The sequence below is a fragment of the Coregonus lavaretus genome, assembly GCF_964263955.1.
Source record: "Coregonus lavaretus genome assembly, chromosome: 26".
Classification (NCBI taxonomy): Eukaryota; Metazoa; Chordata; class Actinopteri; order Salmoniformes; family Salmonidae; genus Coregonus; species Coregonus lavaretus.
In genome coordinates, this window is record NC_140013.1 from 46,415,466 (window position 1) to 46,439,387 (window position 23,922).

The following is a 23,922-nucleotide window of genomic DNA, read 5'->3' on the forward strand; positions in this document are numbered from 1 at the left end:
TACAGGACAGTAGTGATTCTCCAGGTCTATTCAGCTCAGAGCTATACAGGGCAGTAGTGATTCTCCCAGTCTATTCAGCTCAGAGCTATACAGGACAGTAGTGATTCTCCCAGTCTATTCAGCTCAGAGCTATACAGGACAGTAGTGATTCTCCCAGTCTATTCAGCTCAGAGCTATACAGGACAGTAGTGATTCTCCCAGTCTATTCAGCTCAGAGCTATACAGGGCAGTAGTGATTCTCCCAGTCTATTCAGCTCAGAGCTATACAGGACAGTAGTGATTCTCCCAGTCTATTCAGCTCAGAGCTATACAGGACAGACACAGTGTGCATCCCAAATGGCTCCCTATATAGCTCCTACTTTAGACCAGGTCCCATAGGTCTGACCTTCTCAATATCCACCAGCTCCGTCTCAAAGATCTCTGCAATGGAGATGTGATGTTTGGCTGCGATAGTGAACCGTCCCTAATGAGTCCAAGAGAAGAGGAACACAGAGGGAAGGTTGAGAGAAGTGAATGACAGTACACCAGACTGTGCTCATATCATAGCTCTACAAGTTCATGTTATTGGTGAAATACTTCCGTGTAGATACATGGTACCCTTTGTCTTGGTGTTGTAAACTATGTGCAGTCAAAGAGGTGGGTATCTAAGAGTTTTCACCATGTCTGTGTAGATCTCTATGGCCCGGTTCAGACAGTTGATAGCCTCTGTGGATGGAGAGGAGAGGAGAGGAGAGGAGAGGAGAGGAGAGGAGAGGAGAGGAGAGGAGAGGAGAGGAGAGGAGAGGAGAGGAGAGGAGAGGAGAGGAGAGGAGAGGAGAGGAGAGGAGAGGAGAGGAGAGGAGAAGATGTATTATCCTCAGAGACCATTCTATTCACTTTGATCTGCAGGAAAATACCAAGGTAATGTATCATTTCTTTGGAGAACATTCACCAACCGCTGAAAGAACAGTTGAATGTCTAGAGTAGTAAAATAAAGCCAGCCCTGGTTGTAAACAAGTGTTAAAACGAGTCCATGGTGAGGGACATAGTGTGGAATACCTTGTGGGTCAGCTTTTTTGAAGGCGTTTCCAGCATCTATGAAGTTAGTGGCAGCATCGTGTTTACTCTGCAGCTGGAGGTGGAGCTGGGCCGCCTGGGAGAACGCATTACCTGCACCTGAAACAAACACACAGACATCTATCACAATTCAGACTTATTACCATCACAATACAGACTTATTACATCACAATACATAATTATTACATCACAATACAGACGTATTGCCATCACAATACAGACGTATTGCCATCACAATTCAGACTTATTACCATCACAATTCAGACTTATTACCATCACAATACAGACGTATTACCATCACAATACAGACATATTACCATCACAATACAGACTTATTACCTCACAATACAGACTTATTACATCACAATACAGACTTATTACCATCACAATTCAGACTTATTACCATCACAATACAGACTTATTACCTCACAATACAGACTTATTACCATCACAATACAGACGTATTACCATCACAATACAGACTTATTACATCACAATACATAATTATTACATCACAATACAGACTTATTACCATCACAATACAGACTTATTACATCACAATACATAATTATTACATCACAATACAGACTTATTACCATCACAATACAGACGTATTACCATCACAATACAGACGTATTACCATCACAATACAGACTTATTACCTCACAATACAGACTTATTACATCACAATACAGACTTATTACCATCACAATTCAGACTTATTACCATCACAATACAGACTTATTACCTCACAATACAGACTTATTACCATCACAATACAGACGTATTACCATCACAATACAGACTTATTACATCACAATACATAATTATTACATCACAATACAGACGTATTACCATCACAATACAGACTTATTACATCACAATACATAATTATTACATCACAATACAGACTTATTACCATCACAATTCAGACTTATTACATCACAATACAGACGTATTACCATCACAATACAGACTTATTACCTCACAATACAGACTTATTACATCACAATTCATAATTATTACATCACAATACAGACTTATAACCATCACAATTCAGACTTATTACCATCACAATACAGACTTATTACCTCACAATACAGACTTATTACCATCACAATACAGACTTATTACCATCACAATACAGACTTATTACATCACAATACATAATTATTACATCACAATACAGACTTATTACTATCACAATACAGACGTATTACCATCACAATACAGACTTATTACATCACAATTCATAATTATTACATCACAATACAGAGTACTTCTCCTGTCTTATCCAGTGTCCTGTGTGAATTTAAGTATGCTCTCTCTAATTCTCTCATTCTCTCTTTCTCTCTGAGAACCTGAGCCCTAGGACCATACGTCAGGACTACCGGGCATGATGACACCTTGCTGTCCCCAGTCCGCCTGGCCTTGCTGCTATTCCAGTTTCAACTGTTCTGCCTGCGGTTACGAAACCCCTACCTGTCCCAGACCTGCTGTTTTCAACTCTTAATGATCGGCTATGAAAAGCCAACTGAGAGACCTGAGCCCTAGGACCATACGTCGGGACTACCGGCCGTGGTGACACCTTGCTGTCCCCAGTCCGCCTGGCCTTGCTGCTATTCCAGTTTCAACTGTTCTGCCTGCGGTTATGGAACCCCTACCTGTCCCAGACCTGCTGTTTTCAACTCTTAATGATCGGCTATGAAAAGCCAACTGAGATTTATTCCTGATTATTATTTGACCATGCTTGTCACTTATGAACATTTTTGAACATCTTGGCATGGTTCTGTTATAATCTCCACCCGGCACAGCCAGAAGAGGACTGGCCACCCCTCATAGCCTGGTTCCTCTCTAGGTTTCTTCCTAGGTTTTGGCCTTTCTAGGGAGTTTTTTCTAGCCACCGTGCTTCTACACCTGCATTACTAGCTGTTTGGGGTTTTAGGCTGGGTTTCTGTACAGCACTTCGAGATATTAGCTGATGTAAGAAGGGCTATATAAAATAAAATTGATTGATTGATTGATTATTACCATCACAATACAGACGTATTACCATCACAATACAGACTTATTACCTCACAATACAGACTTATTACATCACAATACAGACTTATTACATCACAATGCAGACTTATTACTATCACAATACATACTTATTACCATCACAATACAGACTTATTACATCACAATACAGACTTATTACATCACAATACAGACTTATTACATCACAATACATAATTATTACATCACAATACATAATTATTACATCACAATACAGACTTATTACATTACAATACAGACATATCTACCATCACAACACAGACATATCCACTCTTACAACACAGACTTATTCCCATCACAATACAGACATATCTACTCTCACAACAGACATATCCACCATCACAATACAGACTTATCCACCATCACAATACAGACTTATTACCATAACAATACAGACATATCCACCATCAAAATACAGACATATCCACCACCACAATACAGACATATCCACCATCACAATACAGACATATCCACACTCACAATACAGACATATCCACCATCAAAATACAGACATATCCACCATCACAATACAGACTTATCCACCATCACAATACAGACTTATTACCATAACAATACAGACATATCCACTCTCACAATATAGACATATCCACCACCACAATACAGACATATCCACTCTCACAATAGAGACATATCCACACTCACAATAGAGACATATCCACCACCACAATACAGACATATCCACTCTCACAATACAGACATATCCACCACCACAATACAGACATATCCACACTCACAATAGAGACATATCCACCACCACAATACAGACATATCCACTCTCACAATACAGACATATCCACCACCACAATAGAGACATATCCACACTCACAATAGAGACATATCCACCATCAAAATACAGACATATACACCACCACAATACAGACATATCCACCATCACAATACAGACATATCCACCATCACAATACAGACATATCCACCACCACAATACAGACATATCCACTCTCACAATACAGACATATCCACCACCACAATACAGACATATCCACTCTCACAATAGAGACATATCCACCATCACAATACAGACTTATCCACCATCACAATACAGACTTATTACCATAACAATACAGACATATCCACTCTCACAATATAGACATATCCACCACCACAATACAGACATATCCACTCTCACAATAGAGACATATCCACACTCACAATAGAGACATATCCACCACCACAATACAGACATATCCACTCTCACAATACAGACATATCCACCACCACAATACAGACATATCCACACTCACAATAGAGACATATCCACCACCACAATACAGACATATCCACTCTCACAATACAGACATATCCACCACTACAATACAGACATATCCACCACTACAATACAGACATATCCACAATCAATTGCTGCTCTTGCTGCTCTAGTCTAGTCCAAAAAAATACAACAGAAAATATATATGCAGTGTGTGCAAATGTAGCAAGTTATGGAGGTAAGGCAATAAATAGGCTATAGTGCAAAATAATTACAATTAGTATTAACACTGGAATGATAGATGTGCAGAAGATGATGTGCAAATAGAGATACTGGGGTGCAAATGAGCAAAATAAATAACAATAATGGGGATGAGGTAGTTGGGCGGGCTAATTACAGATGGGCTGTGTACAGGTGCAGTGATCGGTAAGCTGCTCTGACAACTGATACTTAAAGATAGTGAGGGAGATAAGTCTCCAGCTTCAGAGATTTTTGCAATTCGTTCCAGTCATTGGCAGCAGAGAACTGGAAGGAATGGCGGCCAAAGGAGGTGTTGGCTTTGGGAATGACCAGGGCATGTAGATTTCCGGGCGTTGTAGAAAAGATTCAGGGCATTATGTACAGACAAGGATATGGAAGGATATGAGTAAAGTGGAGGTAAACCTAAGCGTTGGGTAAAGATGAAAGAGATAGCATCACTGGAGGCACCAATTGAGTCGGTCTCCGCGTGTACGGGGGGTGGGACAAAGGAGCTAACTAAGGCAGGTTTAGCTGGGCTGGGGGATCTACAGTGAAATAGTACAATTAGAAATAACCGAAACAACAATAAGCATATATATTGACATGGGATAGAGGCATAAAGCAATCACGGTGTAATTTGAGAGAGCTAAGACAACAGCTGGTAATGACGACAGTTTGGGCTGAGGCTAAACATAAACAGGATGCGGTACCGTATAAAGGAACAGTCCAGCAGGCATCAGCTGTATAGCTGAGTGATCATAAGGTCCGGTGAACAGCAATAGGATAGTTCGGAGGTAGTTCGGGGGCTGCTAAAGCACTAGCGAGCAAGAGGCCACGGCTAGCGTGTGCTAGCGGGCCGGGGCTAGCAGATGGAATCTTCGTGGTCGACGTGGTAACGGGAAGCCTGTTGTAATCACATCAGACGATTTCGTCGGCAGACCAGTCGTGTAGGATCGGCGGGGCTCCGTGTCAACACTAGGTGGTCCCGTCCGGTTGACAGAGAGGTAGATAGCCGGGAGATGGGCCTAGCTCAGGATGATTAGCCAGACCACAGCGTCCGTTTTGTTGTAGCCAGCTGGTAGCGATGAATCCGGAGTTAAAGGTCCAGTGATTCAGTGATTCCGGTGGAAAAACTGATATGTTCTGGGTCGATAACGCGCTGTGCAGACAGTGCAGACTGGCCGAATAATAGTCCAGACTAGAGCTGGCTGGTGGGTGGTGCAGGCCACGGACAATGGTGAAAAACCGCTAACGGTAGCTGATAGCAAGTAGCTAGTTAGCTGGCTACTCCCGTCCGGTAGACCTAGAGGTAGATATGAGCCTGGCTCTAGGCTAGCTCGAGGCTAACTGGTGCTTGCATCGGGGGCAGTGGTGATTAGCCAGACAGCAACATCCATTCGGTTGCGGCTAGCTAGTTGCGATCCGGTGATTAATGTCCAGTGATTAAATTATTCCCGCAGAAAATCCAATGTTCTGGATGAAATACCGCTAACTGTGGCTAATAGCAAGTAGCTAGTTAGCTGGCTAGCTAGTTTCAACTGGAGATTCTAGATAAAAGGTAAGTCAATAATATAATCCGTTCCACATTGAGTGAGGCGGGTTGCAGGAAAGTATATTTTGTAGAAGGATGAAAAGTCTGATAGGGAAATATGTACGAAAAATACAAAGAAAACAGGGTATTTACAGGCTATTTACAGACACACGACAAAAACAGGACTGCACTACTATGCCATCTTGGATGTTTGTAAAAGATAATTGTAAGGTCCCTCAGTCGAGCAGTGAATTTCAAACACCAAATCAACCACAAAGGCCAGAGAGGTTTTCCAATGGCTCGCAAAGAAAGGGCCCTATAAGCAGACACTGAATATCCCTTTGAGCATGGTGAAGTTATTAATTACACTTTGGATGTTGTATCAATACACCAAGTAACTACAAAGATACAGGCGTCCTTCCTAACTCAGTTGCCGGAGAGAAAGGAAACTGCTCAGGGATTTTACCATGAGGCCAATGGTGACTTTAAAACAGTTACAGAGTTTAATGACTGTGATAGGAGAAAACTGAGGATGGATCAACAACATTGTAGTTACTCCACAATACTAACCTAATTGACAGAGTGAAAAGAAGGAAGCCTGTACAGAATAAAAATATTCCAAAACATGCATCCTGTTTGCAACAAGACACTAAAGCAGGGGTGTCAAACTCATTCCATGGAGGGCTTAGTGTCTGCAGAGTTTTGTTTTTTCCTTTCAATTAAGACCTAAACAACCAGGTGTGGGGAGTTCCTTACTAATTACTGACCTTAATTCATCAATCAAGTACAGGGGAGGAGCGAAAACCTGCAGACATTTGGCCCTCCGTGGAATGAGTTTGACACCTGTGCACTAAAGTAGTACTGCAAAAAATGTGGCAAAGCAATTAACTTTTTGTCCTGAATACAAGATGGCAGCAGGGCAGTTTCATTGAGCGTGTTGTGTCACACTGTTTGTTTCAAATGTTACACGTTTTTATTACTTAGCAGAACTGTTATAGACTTATATATGTTATTGATTGCTTTGAACCTGTAACGGTTCTGTATATATAACCGTTATAGACTGCTAGAGTTGTCATTAAACAACAGGCACAATCTAAAATCCTACAGGATCAAAGCAATCAAAGCGTTAAAAATCATTAGTAAACCAAGCGGTGACATATGCTGTTTTCTACATGAGGAGATAGTGCCGGTGTGGTGCCCTCCCTGAAAGCCGAGAGAGGATACATCTGTGCTGTGACTGACTGTCTAGACACGTTGGGCTGATTAGCCTTGAATGCTCCTCGACGGTCAGGTTTTTAATCTGTGTTCCATCAATCTAACAGAGTCCTCTGACTGCCTTGCTGTGCAGTGGAAGCCGGAGGTCGGTATCTGCGCTGTGACATAACGTCTAGATGCGCTGGGCTTCCTAGCCCAGGATACCGCCACCGGTGATTGGCCGGTCTACTGGGCCCGTTGCTGCCTCACTGTGCGGTAGCCTACTGCAAGGCGACTTGGCGCATTGACCAGATCCACAAACTGGGCGAAATCCCTGTCAGCACATTCCTGCAGCGGCTGTTTAACGCGCTGGCGTTCTATCTAAGACAGCAACGCTCAGGCAAACACTTGGTTTCTAACTCTACTAGACCTGTAGGCTACAGCTGAATATTTTTAGGGCATTTAAGGTTTCAAAAGACTGACTCAGCATACTTTAATTTGTTTTCTTTTTCTTTTAGTGAATTGTTGGATTCGGTGGTTAAAATGTGTATTTTTGTACAAATGGTTTTAATTGCTGCCTACATGGGTTATGGCTCATTGCAGAGTCTCAGTTATCAAAAACTATCTCCTCTCCTGCAGCGGCTGTTGAACGCGCTGGCATCTCCTTACCGCTAAACCCTGCTCTGACTGATGGGGTAGCAGCTTTTATCTTTCAGAGGGATCTGATACCATTTGACTCCTACTCTGACATGCTCATAAAACTCTCATCTACAGGGTTTCAAATCAAATCAAATTTTATTTGCCACATGCGCCGAATACAACAGGTGTAGACATTACCGTGAAATGCTTACTTACAGCCCTGAACCAACAATGCATTAATTTTTTTATAAAAAAGTAAAATAAAACAACAACAAAAAAGGTGTTGCGAAAAAAAGAGCAGAAGTAAAATAAAAATAACAGTAGGGAGGCTATATATACAGTGGGGCAAAAAAGTATTTAGTCAGCCACTATTTGTGCAAGTTCTCCCACTTAAAAAGATGAGAGAGGCCTGTAATTTTCATCATAGGTACACGTCAACTATGAAAGACAAATTGAGAAAAAAAAATCCAGAAAATCACATTGTAGGATTTTTTATGAATTTATTTGCAAATTATGGTGGAAAATAAGTATTTGGTCAGCTACAAACAAGCAAGATTTCTGGCTCTCACAGACCTGTAACTTCTTCTTTAAGAGGCTCCTCTGTCCTCCACTCGTTACCTGTATTAATGGCATCTGTTTGAACTTGTTATCAGTATAAAAGACACCTGTCCACAACCTCAAACAGTCACACTCCAAACTCCACTATGGCCAAGACCAAAGAGCTGACAAAGGACACCAGAAACAAAATTGTAGACCTGCACCAGGCTGGGAAGACTGAATCTGCAATAGGTAAGCAGCTTGGTTTGAAGAAATCAACTGTGGGAGCAATTATTAGGAAATGGAAGACATACAAGACCACTGATAATCTCCCTCGATCTGGGACTCCACGCAAGATCTCACCCCGTAGGGTCAAAATGATCACAAGAACGGTGAGCAAAAATCCCAGAACCACACGGGGGGACCTAGTGAATGACCTGCAGAGAGCTGGGACCAAAGTAACAAAGCCTACCATCAGTAACACACTACGCCGCCAGGGACTCAAATCCTGCAGTGCAAGACGTGTCCGCCTGCTTAAGCCAGTAAATGTCCAGGCCTGTCTGAAGTTTGCTAGAGTGCATTTGGATGATCCAGAAGAGGATTGGGAGAATGTCATATGGTCAGATGAAACCAAAATATAACTTTTTGGTAAAAACTCAACTCGTCGTGTTTGGAGGACAAAGAATGCTGAGTTGCATCCAAAGAACACCATACCTACTGTGAAGCATGGGGGTGGAAACATCATGCTTTGGGGCTGTTTTTCTGCAAAGGGACCAGCACGACTGATCCGTGTAAAGGAACGAATGAATGGGGCCATGTATCGTGAGATTTTGAGTGAAAACCTCCTTCCATCAGCAAGGGCATTGAAGATGAAACGTGGCTGGGTCTTTCAGCATGACAATGATCCCAAACACACCGCCTGGGCAATGAAGGAGTGGCTTCGTAAGAAGCATTTCAAGGTCCTGGAGTGGCCTAGCCAGTCTCCTGATCTCAACCCCATAGAAAATCTTTGGAGGGAGTTGAAAGTCTGTGTTGCCCAGCGACAGCCCCAAAACATCACTGCTCTAGAGGAGATCTGCATGGAGGAATGGGCCAAAATACCAGCAACAGTGTGTGAAAACCTTGTGAAGACTTACAGAAAACGTTTGACCTGTGTCATTGCCAACAAAGGGTATATAACAAAGTATTGAGAAACTTTTGTTATTGACCAAATACTTATTTTCCACCATAATTTGCAAATAAATTCATAAAAAATCCTACAATGTGATTTTCTGGAAATGTTTTTCTCATTTTGTCTGTCATAGTTGACGTGTACCTATGATGAAAATTACAGGCCTCTCATCTTTTTAAGTGGGAGAACTTGCACAATTGGTGGCTGACTAAATACTTTTTTCCCCCACTGTACAGGGGGGTACCGGTGCAGAGTCAATGTGCGGGGGGCACCGGCTAGTTGAGGTAGTTGAGGTAATATGTACATGTGGGTATAGTTAAAGTGACTATGCATAAATCATTAACAGAGTAGCAGCAGCGTAAAATGATGGGGTGGGGGTTGGGGGGCAGTGCAAATAGTCCGGGTAGCCATGATTAGCTGGTCAGGAGTCTTATGGCTTGGGGGTTGAAGCTGTTGAGAAGCCTTTTGGAACTAGACTTGGCACTCAGGTAGCGCTTGCCGTGCGGTAGCAGAGAGAACAGTCTATGACTAGGGTGGCTTGAGTCTTTGACAATTTTGAGGGCCTCCTCTGACACCGCCTGGTATAGAGGTCCTGGATGGCAGGAAGCTTGGCCCCAGTGATGTACTGGGCCGTACGCACTACCCTCTGTAGTGCCTTGCGGTCGGAGGCCAAGCAGTTGCCATACCAGGCGGTGATGTAACTAGTCAGGATGCTCTCGATGGTGCAGCTGTAGAACTTATTGAGGATCTGAGGACCCATGCCAAATCTTTTCAGTCTCCTGAGGGGGAATAGGCTTTGTCGTGCCCTCTTCACGACTGTCTTGGTGTGTTTGGACCATGATAGTTTGTTGGTGATGTGGACACCAAGGAACTTGAAGATCTCAACCGGTTCCACTACAGCCCCGTCGATGAGAATGGGGGCGTGCTCAGTCCTCTTTTTTTCCTGTAGTCCACAATCATCTCCTTTGTCTTGGTCACATTGAGGGAGAGGTTGTTATCCTGGCAACACACGGCCAGGTCTCTGACCTCCTCCCTATAGGCTGTCTCATCGTTGAGGGAGAGGTTGTTGTCCTGGCAACACACGGCCAGATCTCTGACCTCCTCCCTATAGGCTGTCTCATCGTTGTCGGTGATCAGGCCTACCACTGTTGTGTCGTCGGCAAACTTAATGATGGTGTTTGAGTCGTGCTTGGCCATGCAGTCATGGGTGAACAGGGAGTACAGGAGGGGACTGAGCACGCACCCCTGAGGGGCCCCCGTGTTGAGGATCAGCGTGGCAGATGTGTTGTTACCTACCCTTACCACCCGGGGGCGGCCCGTCAGGAAGTCCAGGATCCAGTTGCAGAGGGAGGTGTTTAGTCCCAGGATCCTTAGCTTAGTGATGAGCTTTGAGGGCACTATGGTGTTGAATGCTGAGCTGTAGTCAATGAATAGCATTCTCACGTATGTGTTCCTCTTGTTAAGGTGGGAAAGGGCAGTGTGGAGTGCAATAGAGATTGCATAATCTGTGGATCTGTTGGGGCGGTATGCAAATTGGAGTGGGTCTAGGGTTTCTGGGATAATGGTGTTGATGTGAGCCATGACCAGCCTTTCAAAGCACTTCATGGCTACAGACGTCAGTGCTACGGGTCGATAGTCATTTAGGCAGGTTATCTTAGTGTCCTTGGGCACGGGGACTATGGTGGTCTGCTTGAAACATGTTGGTATTACAGACTCAGTCAGGGACATGTTGAAAATGTCAGTGAAGACACTTGCCAGTTGGTCAGCACATGCTCGGAGTACACGTCCTGGTAATCCGTCTGGCCCTGCGGCCTTGTGAATGTTGACCTGCTTAAAAGTCTTACTCACATCGGCTACGGAGAGCGTGATCACATAGTCATCCGGAACAGCTGGTGCTCTCATGCATGCTTCAGTGTTGCTTGCCTCGAAGCGAGCATAGAAGTGATTTAGCTCATCTCGTAGGCTTGTGTCACTGGGAAGCTCGCGGCTGTGCTTCCCTTTGTAGTCTGTAATAGTTTTCAAGCCCTGCCACATCCGACGAGCGTCAGAGCCAGTGTAGTACGATTCAATCTTAGTCCTGTATTGTCTCTTTGCCTGTTTGATGGTTTGTTTGGTCTGGCTAACAACTGTGTGTTGTATCAGATTACTGTAGTTTGGATCATTTTAAATCATCTAAGACAGAGGCAGAGACATTTTAGGAAGCAACAAATCAAAGTGTTTTATTCTTCTTCTGCTTTTGGTGTCAGGAAACATTCAGCCAAACCCAGGCCCACTGGCTATGGAGAAACATTCAGCCAAACCCAGGCCCACTGGCTATGGAGAAACATTCAGCCAAACCCAGGCCCACTGGCTATGGAGAAACATTCAGCCAAACCCAGGCCCACTGGCTATGGAGAAACATTCAGCCAAACCCAGGCCCACTGGCTATGGAGGAACTCCCCACTCCAAATGATGTGAAAACTAGATCAGGGTTGGCACTGAAGCATATTAATGTGAGGAGTCTGATGGTGAATATAGACATGATAAGAGTCTGGGTTCACTCTGCTGACCCAGATGTCTTAGTTCTGTCCGAGACCTGGCTTAAGACATCTGTTGTAAATCAGTCTATAGGCTTGGATGGTTATAATGTTTATCGATGTGACCGACGAAGTAAGGGGGAGGTATAGCCATCTATATTAAAGACAGATATGTGGTTACTGAACTAAGGTCTTTATCTAAACCAAAACAGTTTGAGTTTTTAGCACTGAAACTGCAGTTATCGAAAGCTGTGAACTTAGATTTAATAGGATGTTATAGACCTGGATTCTCTGGCTGAACTGATGCGTGGTTGGGGGCAAAATGAAATGGTCCTTATGGGCGATTTAAACTGGGACTGGTTATCTCCAAACTCCGAGGCCATTAGAGGAGTGTGCAATACACTGCATTTTACTCAAATTATAAATGCAGTCACAAGACTTAATCCAAAAGGCATCTCTAAATCAACACTTATTGATGTTATTCTAACTAACAATCCGCATAAATACTCAGCTGTTGGTATTTTCCCTAATGATTTAAGTGATCATTGTGCAGTTGCTTGCATAAGAGACAACAAAATCCCGAAAGTGCCCCCTTGGTTCATAGTCAAACTAAATTTTATGCAGTTCTGTGAGCAGGCATTCCTGCATGAACGTTATGCATGCAACTGGGATAGGATTGCACTTAGACATCGAAGAGGCATTCTCCTATTTTCATTCCATGTTTTCTACTATCTGGGATAAACACGCCCCTCTCAAAAAGTACTGGGTAAGAGGTAGAGACTATCCCTGGTTTACAGGGGAATTATCTGATTTGATCCATAAACGAAACACACAATGGGCCAAAGCCAGAAAGGGTAATTCAGGGTCATTCCCCGGCTGAATGGCAGTTATTCAACCCATTCCTAACCCTAACCCATTCCCCAGTTATTCAACCCATTCCTAACCCTAACCCTAGCCCATTCCCCAGTTATTCAACCCATTCCTAACCCTAACCCCAACCCTAACCCATTCCCCAGTTATTCAACCCTAACCCTAACCCATTCCCCAGTTATTCAACCCATTCCTAACCCTAACCCATTCCCCAGTTATTCAGGGCACTGAGAAATAAGTGCACCTTGCTAATACGGAAATGCAAATCTAGCTTCTATTACGAATCTACCAAGTCAAACCTCAATAACCCGCCGAAATTATGGAAAACCATTAAATCCTTTAATGCTCACACAAATTCCTCTGGTCTTCTGCTGAAATTGACCTCAAATTCAATGAATGTGACGGACAAGAATAAACTGCTTGACAAGTTTAATTAGCATTTTGCTAAAGCTGGGTATTTATTTGATAATGAACTCCTTCCTAACATCTCGAATGACTACAAGACAGTGTTCTCACCACACCAGCTGTGAATGAAACTGCCGCATGCCGGCCTATGGTTCATCTATTTCAGTTAACAGAGATTGAGCTTTCAGAAGTTGTAAAGGCACTCAAATCTATTGATATTAAGAAAGCGGCTGGCCCGGATGAATTAAACCCTTATTTTCTCAAACTTGGTGCAGAGATCATTGCTGCCCCTCTCACTCATATATTACATCTTTCTTTGGCGAGTAATACCATTCCAAAAGTCTGGAAAGCAGCCTGTCACGCCTTTACATACGGGTGGAGATCCGTCCCAGTTGGAGAACTATCGTCCCATATCTAAACTATCTGCACTGGAAAAAGTTTTGGAAAACCTGGTGAACTCACAGTTGAAACACTTTCTTTATAATAACTCAGTTTTATCTCAATTCCAGTCGGGTTTTAGAGCCAAGCATAGTTAAATTACTGCAGTACGTAAGGTTGTAGGAGATATTCTAGATGCTCAGGACAAGAAAAATCACTGTTTCACTTTTTATTGACTTATTGAAGTCCTTTGACACTATTGACCATGCCCTGCTGTTGTATAGACTAAAAAAGGTTGGTTTAAGTGTTGATGCATTGGATTAGTTCCAAAACTACCTTTCTGACAGAACACTGTGTAGCACAGGAGGCTTACAAAAGGAGTTCCCCAGGGCTCAATTTTAGGTCCGATCCTTTTTACACTGTTTATTAATGATATAGCGAAGACTTGACTCTGCAAATCTCCATCTGTATTTTATATTTTATTTATTTAACCTTTATTTAACCAGGTAAGCCAGTTGAGAACAAGTTCTCATTTACAACTGCGACCTGGCCAAGATAAAGCAAAGCAGTGAGGTAAAAACAACAACACAGAGTTACATATGGGGTAAACAAAACGTACAGTCAATAACACAATATAAAATATATATACAGTGTGTGCAAATGTACACTGCTCAAAAAAATAAAGGGAACACTTAAACAACACAATGTAACTCCAAGTCAATCACACTTCTGTGAAATCAAACTGTCCACTTAGGAAGCAACACTGATTGACAATACATTTCAAATGCTGTTGTGCAAATGGAATAGACAACAGGTGGAAATTATAGGCAATTAGCAAGACACCCCCAATAAAGAAGTGGTTCTGCAGGTGGTGACAACAGACCACTTCTCAGTTCCTATGCTTCCTGGCTGATGTTTTGGTCACTTTTGAATGCTGGCGGTGCTTTCACTCTAGTGGTAGCATGAGACGGAGTCTACAACCCACACAAGTGGCTCAGGTAGTGCAGCTCATCCAGGATGGCACATCAATGCGAGCTGTGGCAAGAAGGTTTGCTGTGTCTGTCAGCGTAGTGTCCAGAGCATGGAGGCGCTACCAGGAGACAGGCCAGTACATCAGGAGACGTGGAGGAGGCCGTAGGAGGGCAACAACCCAGCAGCAGGACCGCTACCTCCGCCTTTGTGCAAGGAGGAGCAGGAGGAGCACTGCCAGAGCCCTGCAAAATTACCTCCAGCAGGCCACAAATGTGCATGTGTCTGCTCAAAAGGTCAGAAACAGACTCCATGAGGGTGGTATGAGGGCCCGACGTCCACAGGTGGGGGCTGTGCTTACAGCCCAACACCGTGCAGGACGTTTGGCATTTGCCAGAGAACACCAAGATTGGCAAATTCGCCACTGGCGCCCTGTGCTCTTCATAGATGAAAGCAGGTTCACACTGAGCACGTGACAGACGTGACAGAGTCTGGAGACGCCGTGGAGAACGTTCTGCTGCCTGCAACATCCTCCAGCATGACCGGTTTGGCGGTGGGTCAGTCATGGTGTGGGGTGGCATTTCTTTGGGGGGCCGCACAGCCCTCCATGTGCTCGCCAGAGGTAGCCTGACTGCCATTAGGTACCGAGATGAGATCCTCAGACCCCTTGTGAGACCATATGCTGGTGCGGTTTGCCCTGGGTTCCTCCTAATGCAAGACAATGCTAGACCTCATGTGGCTGGAGTGTGTCAGCAGTTCCTGCAAGAGGAAGGCATTGATGCTATGGACTGGCCCGCCCATTCCCCAGACCTGAATCCAATTGAGCACATCATGTCTCGCTCCATCCACCAAAGCCACGTTGCACCACAGACTGTCCAGGAGTTGGCGGATTCTTTAGTCCAGGTCTGGGAGGAGATCCCTCAGGAGACAATCCGTCACCTCATCAGGAGCATGCCCAGGCATTGCGTTGTAGGGAGGTCATACAGGCACGTGGAGGCCACACACACTACTGAGCCTAATTTTGACTTGTTTTAAGGACATTACATCAAAGTTGGATCAGCCTGTAGTGTGGTTTTCCACTTTAATTTTGAGGGTGACTCCAAATCCAGACCTCCATGGGTTGATACATTTGATTTCCATTGATAATTTTTGTGTGATTTTGTTGTCAGCACATTCAACTATGTAAAGAAAAAAGTATTTAATAAGATTATTTCATTCATTCAGATCTAGGATGTGTTGTTTAAGTGTTCCCTTTATTTTTTTGAGCAGTGTACATTTGCACACACTGTGTAGTAAGTTATGGAGGTAAGGCAATAAATAGGCCATAGTGCAAAATAATTACAATTTAGTATTAACACTGGAGTGATAGATGTGCAAATAGAGATACTGGGGTGCAAATTAGCAAAATAAATAACAATGTAAATAACAATATGGGGATGAGGTAGCTGGGTGGGCTAATTACAGATGGGCTGTGTACAGGTGCAGTGATCGGTAAACTGATGCTTAAATATAGTGAGGGAGATAAGTGTCTCCAGCTTCAAAGATTTATGCAGTTCGTTCCAGTCATTTGCAGCAGAGAACTGGAAGGAATGGCGGCCAAAGGAGGTGTTGGCTTTGGGAATGACCAGTGAGATATACCTGCTGGAATGCATACTACGGGTGGGTGTTGCTATGGTGAACAATGAGCTAAGATAAGGCGGGGATTTGCCTAGAAGTGATTTATAGATGATCTGGAACCAGTGGGTTTGGCGACTAATATGTAGTGAGGGCCAGCTAACGAGAGCGTACAGGTCACAATAATAATAATATAATAATAATATGCCATTTAGCAGACGCTTTTATCCAAAGCGACTTACAGTCATGTGTGCATACATTTTTACGTATGGGTGGTCCCGGGGATCGAACCCACTACCCTGGCGTTACAAGCGCCATGCTCTACTAATTGAGCTACAGAGGACCACAATGGTAGTATATGGGGCTTTGGTGACAAAACGGATGGCACTGTGATAGACTACATCCAACTTGCTGAGTAGAGTGTTGGAAGCCATTTTGTAAATGACATCGCCGAAGTCAAGGATTGGTAGGATAGTCAGTTTTACTAGGGCATGTTTAGCAGCATGAGTGAAGGAGGCATGTTGCGAAATAGGAAGCCGATTCTAGACTGAACTTTGGATTGGAGATGCTTAATGTGAGTCTGGAAGGAGAGTTTACGATCTAACCAGACACCTAAGCATTTGTAGTTGTCCACATATTCTAAGTCAAACCTGCCGAGAGTAGTGATTCTAGTCGAGCAGGCGGGTGCAAGCAGCGTTCGATTGAAGAGCATGCATTTAGTTTTACTAGCGTTTAAGAGCAGTTGGAGGCCACGGAATGAGCGTTGTATGGCATTGAAGCTCGTTTGGAGGTTTGTTAACACTGTGTCCAATGAAGGGCCAGATGTATACAAAATGGTGTCGTCTGCGTAGAGGTGGATTTGAGAGTCACCAGCAGCAAGAGCGACATCATTGATATACACAGAGAATAGAGTCGGCCCGAGAATTAAACCCTGTGGCACCCCCATAGAGACTGCCAGAGGTCCAGGCAACAGGCCCTCCGATTTGACACATTGAACTCTATCTGAGAAGTAGTTGGTGAACCAGGCGAGGCAGTCATTTGAGAAACCAAGGCTATTTAGTCTGCCAATAAGAATGCGGTGATTGACAGAGTCAAAAGCCTTGGCCAGGTCAATGAAGACGGCTGCACAGTACTGTCTATTATCTATCGCGGTTATTATATTGTTTAGGACCTTGAGCGTGGCTGAGGTGCACCCATGACCAGCTCGGAAACCAGGCATGGGCAAGTTGCAGCAGAGGGTGCAGAGCTGGTGGCAGGGGTAAGGGTAGCCAGGTGGAAAGCATGGTCAGCCGTAGCAAAATGCTTGTTGAAATTTTGGATTATCGTAGATTTATCGGTAGTGACAGTGTTTCCTAGCCTCAGTGCAGTGGGCAGCTGGGAGGAGGTGCTCTTATTCTCCATGGACTTTACAGTGTCCCAAAACTTTTTGGAGTGTATATTGGTTCCTGACTTCCCTGAAAAGTTGCATATCGCGGGGGCTGTTCGATGCTAATGCAGTACGCCACAGGATGTTTTTGTGCTGGTCAAGGGCTGTCAAGTCTGTGGTGAACCAGGGGCTATATCTGTTCTTAGTTCTGACATTTTTGAATGGGGCATGCTTATTTAAGATGGAGAGGAAAGCACTTTTAAAGAACAACCACGCATCCTCTACTGACAGAATGAGATCAATATCCATCCAGGATACCCGGGCCAGGTCAAATAGAAAGGCCTGCTCGCTGAAGTGTTTTAGGGAGCGTTTGACAGTGATGAGGGGTGGTCGTTTGACCGCGGACCCATTACGGACGCAGACAATGAGGCAGTGATCGCTGAGATCCTGGTTGAAGACAGCGGAGGTGTCTTTAGAGGGTAAGTTAGTCAGGATGATATCTATGAGGGTACCCATGTTAACAGATTTAGGGTTGTACCTGGGAGGTTCCTTGATAATTTGTGTGAGATTGAGGGCATCTAGTTTAGATTGTAGGACGGCCGGGGTGTTAAGCATATCACAGTTTAGGTCACCAAGCAGTACGAACTCTGAGGATAGATGGGGGGCAATCAGTTCACATATGGTGTTCAGGGCACAGCTGGGGGCTGAGGGGGGTCTGTAGCAAGTGGTAACAGTGAGAGACTTATTTCTGGAAAGGTGGATTTTTAGAAGTAGAATCTCAAACTGTTTGGGCACAGACCTGATAGCCTGCAGAGCTCTATCATACTATCTCTACAGTAGATTGCAACTCCGCCCCCTTTGGCAGTTCTATGTAGACAGAAAATGTTGTAGTTGGGAATGGAAATTTCAGAATCTTTGGTGGCCTTCCTGAGCCAGGATTCAGACACTGCTAGAACATCAGGGTTGGCGGAGTGTGCCAACGCAGTGAATAACTCAAACTTAGGGAGGAGGCTTCTGATGTTAACATGCAAGAAACCAAGGCTTTTGCGGTTACAGAAGTCAACAAATGATACCTCCTGGGGAGTAGGAGTGATACTGGGGGCTGCAGGGCCTGGGTTAACCTCTACATCACCAGAGGAACAGAGGAGGAGTAGAGTAAGGATACGGCTAAAGGCTTTAAGAACTGGTCTTCTAGTGCGTTGGGTACAGAGAAAAAAAGGGGCAGATTTCCGGGCGTTGTAGAATAGATTCAGGGCATTATGTACAGACAAGGATATGGAAGGATATGAGTACAGTGGAGGTAAACCTAAGCGTTGGGTAAAGATGAAAGAGATAGCATCATGGTAGGCACCGATTGAGCCGGTCTCCGCGTGTATGGGGGGTGGGACAAAGGAGCTATCTGAGACAGGTTGAGCAGGACTGGGGGCTCTACAGTGAAAAAGTACAGTTAGAACTAACTGAAACAGCAATAGGCAAGGCATATTGACATGGGAGATAGGCATAAAGCAGTCACAGGTGTTATTCGAGAGAGCTAAGACAACAACTGGTAATGGCGATAAAGTTTGAGCTGAGGCTAAACAGATAAACAGGATGGGGTACCGTATAAAGGAACAGTCCAGCAGGCATCAGCTGTGTAGCTGAGTGATTATAAGGTCCAGTGAACAGCAATAAGTAAGTCTGGGAACAGTTCAGTGGCTGCTACGCTACAGGCGAGCTGGAGGTACGGCTGTTGATTGCGTGTGCTAGCGGGCCGGGGCTAGCAGATGGATCTTCGTGGTCGTCGCAACGGGAAGCCTGTTCAATCCACATCAGACGATTATGTCAGCAGACCAGTCGTGATGGATCGGCGGGGCTCCGTGTCAACACTAAGAGGTCCCGTCCGATTGACAGAGAGGTAGATTGCCGGGAGATGGGCCTGGCTCGAGGCTAGCTCAAGGCTAACTGGGGTTAGCTTCAGGACAGTGGTGATTAGCCAACAACGACAACAGCCATTCGGTTGCAGCTAGCTAGTTGCGATGATCCGGTGTTAAGGTCCAGTGATTCCGTGATTCCAGCAGAAAATCCGATATGCTCTGGCTCGATAGCGCGATGTGCAGACTGGCCGATAATTGTCCAGGCTAGAGCTGGCTGGTAGGTAGTGCAGGCCACGGCCACGGACAATGGTGAAGGCCGCTAACGGTGGCTAATAGCAAGTAGCTTGTTAGCTGGCTAGCTGGCTAGTTTCAACCAGAGGTTCTGGATAAAACTGTATGAAGAAATAATAGAATCCGTTCCACATTGAGTGGGGTGGGTTGCAGGAAAGTATATTTAGTTAAAGGATGGAAAGTGAGATTGAGAAATATATACGAAAAAGACAAAAAAACTAAAAACAGGCTATTTACATGAGGACACTACAGAAAACACGACCGCACTGCTATTTCATCTTGGAATCCAGCTGCTGATGACACAATTATTTATTCTAGCGCATTTAATATTGAGAATGCTTTTCAGGACTTAGTTGGCTTTTGATGTTATTCAAAGGCAGCTTTTTGAATTGAATCTTGTGCTTAATGCAAGGAAAACAAAATGTATGGTTTCTCTTCCCTGAAAGTAAACAGATGGAGTCACTTGCAGATTTTAACTATAAAAGACCAGCAAATCGATAGGGTCACCTCCTATAAGCATCTTGGGATTTGGTTAGATGAAAAGCTGAATTTTAAACAGCACATTGATAACTTGACGAAGAAACTGAAGTTGAAATTGGGTTTCTATTTTAGGAACAAATCTTGCTTTTCAATGTTAGTCAGAAAGGATGTTGTTCAAAGCACTTTTTTTTAATCAGTGCTGGATTATGGTGATAGTGTCTATATGCCTCAGCAAGTATCTTAACAACTCTGGACACAGTGTATCATGGTGCTTTAAAATATATTACATATGCTAGATCACTCACTCATCACTGTAATTTGTGTACTATGGTGCAATGGACTGCTCTCTCCACCAGGAGGCTAAAGCACTGGTACACTTTCGTGTACAAAGCATTGATAGGACAACTCCCTTTGTATCTAGTCTTCGTTCACAGTCGCTGCTGTCCTTGTCTGTTTAAGGCTAGAACTGAGATGGGGAAACAATATTTTTCCCATAATGCCCCTTCATCCTGGAACATGCTTCAAAAGATATTAAAGTTAGGGGAGTTAGTGCCTGTTTTTAAGACTGATTGACAACACAGTTTCTAATCTTCAATCTGACAACACAGTTTCTAATCTTCAATCTGACAACACAGTTTCTAATCTTCAATCTGACAACACTGTTTGTGAAGCTGCAGTTGTTTCTAATCTTCAATTGTATCTGGAACTTGTGACTGTCTTTTGTGTGTATTTTGTATTTTTCTGTAGTATTTTATTTACACGCTTCTATTTCCCTGTTTTGCCTTCTTTCCAGGTCACCCTCGCATAAGAGGTTTTTAACCTCAATGGGTCTTACCAGGTTAAATAAAGGTTAAACATTTTAAAAATGTAAAAGTGTTATGTTTGGGGCAAATCCAAAACAACACATTACTGAGAACCACTCTCTATATTGTCAAGCATAGTGGTGGCTGCATCATGTTATGGGTATGCTTGTAATCGTTAAGGACTGGGGTTTTTCAGGATGAAAAAATGTAGCTAAGCACAGGCAAAATCCTAGAGGAAAACCTGGGTTAGTCTGGGAGATTAATTCACCATTCAGCAGGACAATAACCTAAAACACAAGGTCAAATCTACACTGGAGTTGCTTACCAAGAAGACAGTGAATGTTCCTGAGTGGCCGAGTTACCGTTTGGACTGAAATCGGCTTGAAAATCTTTGGCAAGACTTTAAAATGGTCTAGCAATGGTCAACAACCAATTTGACAGAGCGTGAAGATTTTTTTTAAATATTAAAAATGGGCAAATATTGTGCAATTCAGGTGTACAAAGTGCTTAGAGACTTACCCAATAATCGCTGCCAAAGGCGACTAACATGTATTGACTCAAGGGTGTGACTACTTATGCAAATGAGATATTTCTGTATTTCATTTTCAATAAATTTACAAACATTTCTAAAAATATGTTTTGACTTTGTCATTATGGGTAATTGTGTGTAGATGGGCGAGAAGAACATGTTTTAATCAATTTTGAATTTAGGCTGTAACACAACAAAATGTGGAATAAGTCATAGGGTATGAATACTTTCTGAAGGCACTGTATATGGTTACAAGTCAGTGTTCTCCCCACACCAGTTCTATATGGTTACAAGTCAGTGTTCTCACCACACCAGTTCTATATGGTTACAAGACAGTGATCTCACCACACCAGTTCTATATGGCTACAAGTCAGTGTTCTCACCACACCAGTTCTATATGGCTACAAGTCAGTGTTCTCACCACACCAGTTCTATATGGTTACAAGACAGTGATCTCACCACACCAGTTCTATATGGTTACAAGACAGTGTTCTCACCACACCAGTTCTATATGGCTACAAGACAGTGATCTCACCACACCAGTTCTATATGGTTACAAGTCAGTGTTCTCACCACACCAGTTCTATATGGCTACAAGACAGTGATCTCACCACACCAGTTCTATATGGTTACAAGACAGTGTTCTCACCACACCAGTTCTATATGGCTACAAGTCAGTGTTCTCACCACACCAGTTCTATATGGTTACAAGACAGTGATCTCACCACACCAGTTCTATATGGTTACAAGACAGTGTTCTCACCATACCAGTTCTATATGGCTACAAGACAGTGATCTCACCACACCAGTTCTATATGGTTACAAGACAGTGTTCTCACCACACCAGTTCTTTGCCATCTTGTACATGTTGGCAGCCCTGGTGTAAATATCACAGACCTCCTCCATCTTGGATGAGCCTCTGCATCAACAGAAGAAGAGTAACAGTGAGCCAGTGGCGCTAAACAGGTGGTATCAGGATTAGTAACACAGTCTAGTAACAGTCATACAGTATAGGCTTTGTTTCAATATTGTAAAGTATATCACTGACTATTGGCAAAAACTACTGTTATAATATCAGTTTGAATGTGTGCATTAGATGAGGCAACAATTATCATTATTTAGGCTTTTTAAGAAAAATAAAAAAAACATGACAGTCATATATTGAGAAACATCAGTAAGCAGTCATTGTTGATGTTTACAGTAAAGTGAGAAGCCAATCCTTTAGTAGTGGATTGGGGAACAGGATCAGATGGGGAACATTATATAACACTAACGTTAGTTCCTACAACTAGACGTCATCATTTCGAAATCAGCTGACAACGGGCTGTTTAGTCGCTAAATAAGTGGCAATATTTTACTCTCATGTGTTACCAGCAAATATAGATATACAACCTAATGCACGTCAAAGAACTCACAAGTTCAACTGTTTGGTTATTTCGTTTTTGTACAACAGGGTAACGTTTGCTAACTTACATTAGCTAAGTTACTTTGTTGACTTGATTGCTAGCTAGCTAAACAAACTACTAGCTGGATGATTAAATTGCTCTTCGAAAATTAACGTTAGAGGGTAGTTGGTAACTATATGGCTCTGGTAACTAGTAGCTAACTAGCTACATAACTAGCGTTACTCTACCATTTGCTATTGCTAGCTAAGCTAACGGGGCTAGTTAGCTGGAATGCTCACCCAAACAACGCCCCAAAAAACGACTGAGATGATTTCAGTTTCTTTTCAGCCTCAGCCATCAGAGCCGAGGCTTCCTTCTCTTTTCCAGAGTTGTCCATGTTTGTAACAACTAGCAAGCTAGCTAGTTTAGTAAGGCGGCAGTTGAGCAAGTAACAGGAGACTGTCTAGCTGCTAGCTACAGTCTCCACATTGGTTCTTCCTGTCACGTCACCGGGAGCGTTCTCCTCGCTTCCGGTCTACTAAAGCCAGAGAGGAACCTCCTGCCAAATGTATGACCACAATAGAGACACATATTTCCCACAGATCACACAGCACCACAAAGAGTTTGAAAACAAATCAAACATTAGTTTCCATCCAATTGGCGACAGATTTTCATGCGAATATTCTAAAATATGCATAAAGAAAATATGCGTATTTTCTCACCAGTGGTTTTTCCACCAAACGGACTTGCTGCAGATAAAATCAGTGTGTGAGGTAGCGCACACAACA

At 43.5% G+C, this 23,922-nt stretch overlaps 1 protein-coding gene across 1 annotated transcript in view; it reads right to left on the reverse strand.

Moving 5' to 3' along the window:
• The window catches only part of LOC311101425 (alpha-soluble NSF attachment protein-like), a 49,240-nt gene extending 25,603 nt beyond the window's left edge, over positions 1 to 23,637 (reverse strand). The window contains exons 1-5 of the mRNA XM_084142570.1: positions 23,434 to 23,637; positions 22,589 to 22,668; positions 1,039 to 1,155; positions 659 to 705; positions 386 to 463 (exon numbers count right to left, since the gene is read on the reverse strand). Coding sequence (XP_083998696.1) covers positions 386 to 463; positions 659 to 705; positions 1,039 to 1,155; positions 22,589 to 22,668; positions 23,434 to 23,531 — 420 coding nt within the window. The 5' untranslated portion in view covers positions 23,532 to 23,637. The remainder of the gene's footprint in view (positions 1 to 385; positions 464 to 658; positions 706 to 1,038; positions 1,156 to 22,588; positions 22,669 to 23,433) is intronic.
• Between the last annotated feature and the right edge of the window lie 285 nt (positions 23,638 to 23,922).